The sequence below is a fragment of the Lactuca serriola genome, chromosome 2, assembly GCF_051521515.1.
Source record: "Lactuca serriola cultivar US96UC23 chromosome 2, Lser_US96UC23_V15, whole genome shotgun sequence".
Lineage (NCBI taxonomy): Eukaryota > Viridiplantae > Streptophyta > Magnoliopsida > Asterales > Asteraceae > Lactuca > Lactuca serriola.
The window spans coordinates 176,432,425-176,442,485 of record NC_136409.1 but is presented as its reverse complement, the minus strand read 5'-3'; the positions used below and the strand labels follow the sequence as shown (position 1 = coordinate 176,442,485).

The window sequence follows — 10,061 nt, the reverse complement described above, 5'->3', positions numbered from 1 at the left end:
AAGGGAGTATTATTTGGAGGAAACTATACCAAAAGACTTCAGTCTAAACATATAATTAATTTATCATATAATTAATTCCAACTATTTCTAATTAATTTTTGTTAATCACTTAATAAATTAACAAAAATCATTTTATATCTCTCTTAAAGTCATTTATAGTCCTTCTAGCTTTTGAGGGCAATCCAAAAAAAGACTTATAATTTTATTCTATAAAGTTATATCAATTTAGTCATGACCTTGACCAATTTAGTTATGACCTTGAACAATTATTCTAACAGTCTCCCAGTTGAAAAAGTCATCAACTACAATTGCGAATATAACTTTTAATAACCATATGTTGGTGTTTGTTTTTAGGAAAAAGTTTTTTTAACATTAAAAAAAGCTTCTAATTTTAGAAGACATTTTCAAAATTCTAACCCTAATTTAATATATTTTTTCCACTTACATTGTCACCACCACATCTGACATCGTCGACTTTCACTTTCGACTGTCTTTATATTGTCGGGTTTCTATTAACAAGATCTTCGATTCTCATTTAGATTGTTTCGGATAATAATTAATCGATCTAAAAGTCGATATCCGTGTTGCACACTGTTGCGCTGAAACTTAGAAAAATCATAACTTACTCTTATGAAGTCAGATTTGAGCGTTCTCTTATGTAGTCTCTCGATTTTGCGATTATTACGACTTTTACTTAGATTACTTAAGCTAATAAGCAAGAAAGCCGGCGATTTCGAAATCAGTTAATAGCAATCACAAGATATTCGCCGGCGGGATCAAACGCCGGTTGGTATCCTTGCCGGAAGTGCTTACTATGTATTTAAAGATGGGTAGTAATGATTGGGGTAGAAGGAGAAATGTACATGGGGATTCTAGGGTTCAGGATGGAAGACATCATGCAAAAGGTATGGTCCTTAATTCTGAGATTTCATCTTTCTTTATCACGAACTTTCCCGATTCAGTACAAGTAGTTGATTTGTGGCGGGTATGTGGTCGTCTGGGTAATATGGTGGATGCTTTTATATCCACTAAATTGTCCAAAAGGGGGAAGTGATTTGGTTTTGTTATATTTTCTAACGTTCGTAGTGAAGATCGAATGATCAAATGTCTATGTGAGGTCTGGTTTGGGACGTATAAGATGTTTGCTTCGTCTCCTCGATTCAAAAAAGAGGACATTAATCCACTGCAGAAGAAAATTGATCTGAAGACTAGTGGCAAGTTTGTCTATAACTCATAGGTCTCATCTTCTTTAAATTCTTATGCAAGCATTGTTAAAGGAACAGGTGTGTCGAATGGTAGTAATGAACAGATACAGGAGGTTATTGAATTATCTTCTGGAGACTTCATTGTTGAGAGATATGACAGGGCTTGCTTGGTGAAAGCGAGAGATTTTCTGACTCTCCCTAATCTACGTATGCTCTGTTTAGATGAAGGTTTTGAAGAATTTAATATGAAATATGTTGGAGGTTTATGGGTATTGATTGAATTTAAATCTAAGCATGCATGTGAAAATTTTATGAGTTCTGATGTGATGGACCATTGGTTACTAGAGAAGCGTGACTGGAATCGGAATTTCGTGCCATTGGAACGTATAGTGTGGGTTGATATAGAAGGACTATCGTTGTCTGCTTGGAGTAAGGACTCATTTAGAAGAATTTTGTCTAAGTGGGGATCTATTGCTCAAATGGATGATTATGTAGGGGAAGATGTGTACAGGAATCGTGTTTGTATATTAACTATTGCTCAAAAAATAATCTCTGATATTGTGAAGGTTAGGGTGGATGTTAAATTGTTTAATATCAGAATTAAAGAAGCCCCGGGGTGGACTCCTTCTTTTGTTTCAGATACTCCGAAATCTGAACCTGAAGGTTGTGAAGAGAGGAATTTTTTGGACGGTAATGATAATGATATTGGGTCTAATTCTTCGACTGGTAATGCTGAAGAATCGTTGGATCCGTTTGGTATATATGAAACAATGGAAAGAATGAAGGTGGAGGAGAGAAGGAATAAAATATCAACAAGTTATCATAGTTGGGGTAAATCTAAAAAGCATACGAATGACGCTCAAGAACTGGAAGGGCAAAATGGAAATAAATCTGTAGAAAATGTGCATTATACTCACTCTGCAGCCTCGGTGAATGAAAAAATGCAGATAATGTCCCCAGTTCAGTCCTGTTTAGAACTGCAGGCAGGTCCACGTCCATGCGAGTCTCAAAATCAGATAGCAACAACTCCTAATGAGATTGTCCAACAACCTTCATGATCTTCTGAAACAACGCCTACAATTCCTATTACTGATGTGTCGATGCAAGCTTCTAATGGGCAGAACTTGGTACAGGCCCCGGTTATTCCTCATGATAGTCCTCGTATGAATAATGTTTCACATATTGCTCCATTTGGTTTTTCGGGGGGGGTATGCTCGGATGTCGGGGGTTGAAGTCTCGGAGGATTCGTTGTCACATCCTCTAGGTTTTTCTGAAAGGATTAATGGTGATTATAATTTGGGTTTAGATTGCTGTGTTAGTGAAAATTTGGTGACCGAGGAAATAAAAAAGACGATGGAAACGGGTCAAAAAGTTGGTTTTAAGATGGATGGATGTTTGGAACAAGTTACGGGAGTGGTGAATCGGGAGGGAATGATAAAACAGTAATTAATGAATTGTTTGTCTCTGAATATCCAAGGAGCGAGTTGTTTAGATAAGAGGGGATGGGTGAAATCGTTATGTCATAAATTTAAAATTAATGTTTTAGCTGTTCAAGAAACGAAGATGGAGCTTATTGATTTTTTGGTGGTTCGTTCTTTTTGGGGAAATGCTTCATTTTGTTATGCGTATTCTCCTTCTAGTGGTAATGCGGGGGGTATTCTCGTCATTTGGGACCAAAATAGGTTTAATAAAAAAAGGGCCATTTCATCGGATTGGTTTGTAGCAGTGGAGGGTGTTTGGATTTCTTCTGGGACAGAGGTTGTTTTTGTTTCCGTTTATGCTCTGCAAGGGACTGATAGTAAAAGACAATTGTGGGGAGAGATTGGTCAATTGATGAGTTCTTGTTTCGGGGGGGGGGGGGGGGGGTTGTTATTATGGGAGATTTTAATGAAGTTCGTGATGAATCGAAACGTATGGGGTCTCAGTTTCATCCTGCTTCAGCTAGGGTATTCAATCAGTTTATTGAGGATGCGAATCTATTTGATATTGCTTTGGGTGGTCCTCGTTTCACTTGGAACAATAGGTGGGGTTCTAAGTTTAGCAAGTTGGATCGGTTTCTGGTGTCAAAGAGGCTTTTGGTAGTATTTCCTCATCTCTCAGGGATGGTGTTGGAGAAGAGAAAACCGGATCATAGACCAATCCTGTTGATGGAACACTCTGTTGATTATGGTCCTAAGCCTTTTCGGTTTTTCCACTCTTGGTTTAATCACACTAGTCTTGATGAGGTGGTTCACAATTCTTGGTCTTCAGTTATTGAGGATGAGGATATAATTAACCCCTGGGTTATTTTTAAGAAGAAACTCCAGCTTCTTAAGTATAATCTTAGGGTATGGTATCATGCTGTTCGGGAGGGTATGGATAATAAAAGAAAAAAGTTGCAAGACAACATTGAATCGATTGATACCATTCTTATGGCGGGCGATGGTACAGCTAGCCTTAGGGAATAGCGAGTAACAGTCTTAAAGGAGCTGGCAAATTTAGATCACCTAGACAAAATGTATATAGCACAGAAGGCAAAAGTTCAGTGGAGTATTGAGGGGGATGAAAATTCAGCTTTTTTTTCATGGTGCAATGAACAGGAAAAGGTGTCAACTAGCAATTAAAGGGGTTATGGTGGATGGTGTTTGGGTTGACGATCCGGGGAGGGTAAAAAAGGAATTTCATAATTTTTATAAATCCCTTTTTTCTAAGAACATAGTGACGTGTCCTTCCACAGACCCTTCTCTGTTTCATACTCTTTCAGAGGATCAGGTTCAGTTCCTACAAGCTCCTTTTACTATTGACGAGATTAAAAGGGCGGTTTGGGATTGTGGTTCAGATAAGGCTCCTGGTCCAGATGGTTTTTCTTTTGGCTTTATTAAGCATTATTGGGATCTTATTTCTCCGGATGTGGTGGCGTTTGTGCAACATTTTTATACACACTCTCTTATACCTAAGGGATGTAATGCTTCTTTCTTCTCTGTCATTCCTAAGGTCCGGGACCCGAAGGTCATTAGAGATTTTAGGCCTATTAGTCTTATTGGCTGTCAATACAAGATTATTGGTAAGCTCTTAGCTAATAGGTTGGCAGAGGTTGTTGGTTCTGTTGTTAGTTTGGAGCAGTCTGCTTTTGTTAAAGGAAGACAAATTTTGGATGGCCCTTTTCTTTTGAATGAGGTGGTAGCTTGGAGTAAGGCTTCGAAAAAAATCCTCTTATGATTTTTAAAGTGGACTTTGAGAAGGCTTATGATTCTCTATCTTGGGAGTATCTTTTGGAGGTTATGCATATTATGGGTTTTGGATCGGTTTGGTGTGATTGGATACGAGAGCTTTTGAGTACGGCTAGGGCTTCAGTTTTACTGAATGGCTCTCCTACTGATGAGTTTCAGATTTGTAGAAGGTTAAGGCAAGGAGACCCTTTGTCTCCTTTTCTTTTTATCTTGGCTATGGAAGGATTTCATGTTGCTCTGCTTAAAGCTCAGCAAGCACACATTTTTCAGGGAATCTCTATTGGTGACATTCACATATCCCATTTGTTTTACGCTGATGATGTTGTTTTGCTCTCTAATTGGGATCCAGAGAACGCCAAATGCATTTTACGTATTTTGAGGTGTTTTTATATGGCTTCGGGTCTTAAAATTAACCTACAAAAAAGCAAGATGATTGGCGTAGGGGTTTCTACTAATCAAGTGGAGTCGGTGGCTTTAACATTGGGGTGTCTTCCAGATTCGATTCCTTTCGTTCATTTGGGTGTCCCTATAGGCCAGAATATGGCAAGAGTGTTTGCTTGGTCTGTTATTGAGGATCGGTTCCGTGCTAGATTGTCCAGTTGGAAAACGAAGACTTTATCTATTGGGGGTCGTCTTACTTTGATAAAGTTTGTCCTTAGAAGCGTGGGTAGTTATTTGATGTCCATATTTATGACCCCGATTACTGTTCTAAAATCTCTGGAGGCACTACGTTCTAGATTTTTTTGGGGGGCAGACTTAGAAGAACCATGTATGCATTGGGTCTGTTGGGATAGAGCTTTAGCAGATAAAAAAGTGGGTGGCCTAGGAATTGGAAGCTTGTTCTCTTTTAACCGGTCTCTTCTTTTTCGTTGGTGGTGGAGATTCTTTTATAACTCTGATTTGATTTGGGTCAGGGTGGTGAAAGTTTTACATGGTCCTGATGGGGGTCGTTTTTCTCAGTCTTTGCATAGAGGGTGGACAGGAGTGGGGTTATTCAGATGTTAGCACAGCTTAGAGATCGGGGTGTGGATTTGGTCTCTTTTTGTCCGATTAGGGTTGGAGATTGAAGTAACACGTCTTTTTGGCATGACATTTGGAAAGGTGATCAACCTCTAGCATCGTCTATTCCTAGGATTTATGCGTTGGATGTGCATCGGAATGTCTCGATTAAGGAAAGGTTTCTGGTTGGTTGGAGTGTTGCCTCTCTCAGACGACTTCCTAGAGGTGGTATTAAGCAGACCCAGTGGGATGTGTTTAGCGCTTCGGTGGAAGACCTTCAGCTTCATTCTTATCCTGATCGGCTCAGATGGTCTATTGATGTTTCAGATTCTTTTTTAGTTGCGTCTGCTAGACACCATATTGATAACGCTTTGTTGATTACGGGTGGCGGTGCGACTAGTTGGAATATTTGGGTTCCTATCAAGTTAAATATTTTTATTTGGAGGTTGCGGTTGCGGAGTATCCCTACCAGAGAGAATTTATCTCATCGGGGAATTATGATTAACTCAATCATATGCCCTATTTGTTCTATTTAAGTAGAGTCGATTGATCATTTATTTGCAGATTGTAACCAAATAAGAGATATTTGGTTTCGTCTTGCTGTATGGTGGGATGTCCAGATTCCAATCCAGTTGTCTATTGATTCCATTATGTATTGGTCACAGTTCACGGGTTTGAGAGGCGATCAAAGAAAAGCTTTCAAAGCGGTAGTTATTACTACTTTTTGGTGCTTATGGAATTTTCGGAATGCTAGTATTTTTGGATCAATGATGCTAAGGAAATCTTTAATTTTTGATGAGGTGGTTCAGAGGTGTTTTTTTGGATTTCTAATAGATGTAATAGAGCTAAGATAGGATGGACTAATTGGCTTCATAACCCTGTTAGTGCTTGTAAGATGTTGTAATGTCTCTCTTTTTCTAGCTTCTAGCTAGTTTTAATAAAAATTCCGCCGTTCAAAAAAAAAATAAGCAACAAATCTCTAATTTACTATTTGCGATACACTATTTGATCGTGAAACTTTTGGAAGTTTATAACTTTCACATAAGAAGTCGAATTTGAGTGTGCTTTATGTGTAAGGGATTCATATCTCAACTCCTACATTTTCTAACAAGATTATTTGTCCTAAATAACTTTTTATCAATATTGTCATTTCGTCGCTTGTCATAAATTACTAAAATAAATTTATAATATGTAGTCTGCAACGCGCATGACTAATGGTAATCCTAATACATGATTTATATTTATAATTATTATATATCATATCTTAAATGTTAAGCTCAAAATTACGGGCGTTACAGTGGTGCGACGAATTTGACGCCGGAGAAATAGATGAAGTGAACGACGAAAGGGTGATGCTCCAGACGCCTCCAGTCTTGTCACTCCTTTGGATCCATCGAAACCCTCAGTCGTCAGAACTTTCAGTTGCTGGAATTGGAACCCTCTTCGTCGGAAGGCTGGTGGTGAAGGAGATGGGTTTTCTGAAAATCTAAAGCAAATGTTTTGAGAGAGAGAGAGAGAGAGAGAGAGAGAGAGAGAGAGAGAGAGAGAGAGAGAGAGAGAGAGAGAGAGAGAGAGAGAGAGAGAGAGAGAGACTTTCTCTTTTGTTTTTTATTTATCTTGATAAAAAATTAATATAAAGCTGAAAAAGAAAAATATGTTCAAAACAATGGACCTCTTCTACATTTTTTTTTTGAATATAAAACTATAAGAAAGTAAGAATAAGTTCACAAATTGGAGATAAATGTACTCAAACTCGAGACACCGTTGGGTAACTGTGCCTCTGAATTAAATCCCACTGCTCTACTGTGGTGTCCAACAATTGACAATAACTACCATCTTTTAGTTGTCACAAATCTATTTGCATAATATCGTTTTGCTGTTCCTTTTTTTAAAATTTATTTATAAACAACTATAAATATAATGGTTTGATAATTCAAAAACTATTATAATCAATGATAATCATTTACTATTGGTTGGTGGAAAATTGAAAACATATGGATAACGGATCACATACAGCCCCCACCCCTTTCCTTTGCTTTCAAGCTTTAGCTTCAATCTAACAACAAACTCCATCACGAATATATCAATCAACACATGAATTCCATGTGCCAAAATCATGGCTACGTAAGTCCAGATAGAGTAGCTAGGATGCATGAACACGTCTCTTTGATTATATATATAGATTCTGATGTTGATACTCGAAAGATCGAACTTAATTAAAATATTAAAAACCATATATAACTTCATATTCAAATCCTAGTATATGAAATACCAAGTTACTAACATCTAAAGAAAACACACACACACAAACAAATTTAAAGCAAGCACTATTTTTTTTTTCTTTCTTCTTATAAAGTAATAATTAAAGCCCACAATCATTTCTTGATCAAATCAAAACACGATGGAGCCATGGAGGCTGGTTGAGTGATCTATCAACTTGTCTCAGTTGTTTTTCTACGCTCAAAACTCTTGAATTTTCTACTGTAATTCTGCTTTTATGACTGGAACTTGTTGAAGATGATGAAAAACTTGGCATGGAATTTGAAATATTTAACTGTCTCGGATTCATGTGATTGTTCCTCCTACGTGTGGGGCCCAACGTGAGCTCGATTTCACTCTCGTCTTCGATCTCATACTCGTTAGTACTTGCTGGCTCATGTTCCAAATCTTGGTTTTGAAGCTTGTTGATGTTGAAATTGTAATCGTTTTGATAATCGAAGCTTATGCTTCCATTTTTCAAGCTCCATGTTTCTTGATTCTGCATGCTTCTTTGCATGTTCTTCATCAGCAGCCTTTGGATTTGATATAGCCTATGAAGCTCATATACCTTATATATAAAAGAAAATGAAACAAAATTGATTGACACATGACAATAATAATAATCGTCAAACAAAACTACTTAATTTTGATGAGATATTAATTATTACCTGCTGTTTGAACGTTTCTTCATGCTTTAACATGGCCATCTTCATGCATTCCATATCATATGGTAATGGTAGGCCCAATTTCTCCATTGATCGATTTCTTCTTGTTCTTCGATTTAGAATAAAAATATCTCAATCATCCAAATAACGCTTCAAGACGCATTTCCTACACATTTTTTTTGCATTACAAATTGACAAAATTTTATTCTGGAATCTTTTTCGCATATTTAAAGAGATTATGGGTTTGAATCTTGTTCTTGAAATCCCAATAAATTACCAGCTAATAAGTGAGCGAATTTGACTTTTGTGTATAATTACTCTTTCTCCAAGCCAAAAAAAATCAATACGAAATCATGATCATGTAGATATAATTTCAACTTATATACGAAAGATTTAAGTAAAAGGAATTCTGTTTTTGATTTTGGGTTTAAATCTACTGATGAAGGAGAAATCTTCACATCGCACATGTAAATTTTCGGAGTCTTTGAAACATGGGAATTAAAAAAAGAAGAACATCGTTCATCAAGTTGACTTTTGAATGTCAAACAGGTTTAAGCTTAACCTCAAAATTAACGAGAACAACCGATGTATAAGTTAGCTTAATTACAAGAAAAATGATTAAAGCTATAAACGATACTGATACATGAATGAAATGATCGACAATGGATTTAAATTTGAAAAAGGTATTTACTTGGATTTGAAGATCAAAAAAGTTTGACTTTCTTTTATCTTTGAGTGGTGTATGAGTAGGAAGAGATTAGAGAAGCTTTATATATATTTCTAACCTGTTAGGGAAGTCCCATGTGAAGTAATCTCAAGTCAAGTGAAGATGAAGATAGAAAGCAAACAGTTGGGACTTGTAGTGTGTGTTTTAAGTACTGCTTTGCTTTAACAACTCTGCACCATAAAATTTTTATTAATATATATATATATCTTTGAGGATTTAAGATTCTCTTTCTTATTTTATTATATCTCCATCTAGCTATATTTAATGCAAATTATATAAAATTTGATTGAAGAATTTGAGTTGCTTTAGGTGATTTGAAAATTCCTTCAAAACAATTTAAAGGTTTTTAAGAATATGTCAATAAAGGAACGATGTAAAATTAATGTGTTTACTTTTTGTAGTTAAAATGACTACAAGTATGATGGAATGAGAATGAGAATTTATACCAAAATGGCAAAATCAAAAGTCCTTGACATGTTTAAAAGATTTCCAAATTCTTTTTTTGTTTCACTCGATCCCTTTTATATATTCATATTCTTTAACCAAGCTTCAGTCCTAAGAAAAAAAAAAAAAAAAACTTCTGTAACGTATGCTCATTAGCCAAAAACCACCTAATTATTAATCATATATATATGTATAAAAAATGTTTTTAGAGAATGAAAAAGTTGTTTTTTTTTTTCTTTTATTAAACAAAATTCATATTTTAAATGATCAATAATCCGAAGTATATTACATCATACTATAAAAAAAACACACACAGAAATCAAGGAATGTTGGAATTGTATTTGGAGCCATACACAACAAATCCTTGTTTTGTACTGGCCAAAAGGTTCTAAATTTTGTGCAAGAAATACACGCATGTTTTAGGATATTTTTTTCCGTTTTTTTTTTTTACAAATAATAGCAAAATAACAATTATTAAACAGGTAAATTTTATTTATATTATATATATTCTATAAATTAAGATTAAGAAAATATAACATTAACATAAAATCGT

The 10,061-nt window shown here is 35.7% G+C and overlaps 1 protein-coding gene across 1 annotated transcript; it reads right to left on the bottom strand.

Moving 5' to 3' along the window:
- Positions 1–7,625: 7,625 nt before the first annotated feature.
- Positions 7,626–9,277, bottom strand: LOC145087490 (uncharacterized). The gene is made up of 3 exons (XM_079025450.1): positions 9,123–9,277; positions 8,341–8,503; positions 7,626–8,240 (listed from the first exon to the last, which is right to left on the bottom strand). Exons 2-3 carry the CDS (start codon positions 8,425–8,427, stop codon positions 7,800–7,802), a joined length of 528 nt encoding a protein of 175 aa, XP_078881576.1. The 5' UTR covers positions 8,428–8,503; positions 9,123–9,277; the 3' UTR covers positions 7,626–7,799.
- Between the last annotated feature and the right edge of the window lie 784 nt (positions 9,278–10,061).

What these genes read in the sequence shown, in the direction of transcription:
- LOC145087490 (XM_079025450.1), bottom strand. Translation starts at nt 8,427, where the DNA reads ATGGAGAAATTGGGCCTACCATTACCATATGATATGGAATGCATGAAG. An exon ending in AAGAAACGTTCAAACAGCAG is followed by an intron (nt 8,241 to 8,340) that starts GTAATAATTAAT and finishes TTTATATATAAG; the next exon opens with GTATATGAGCTTCATAGGCT.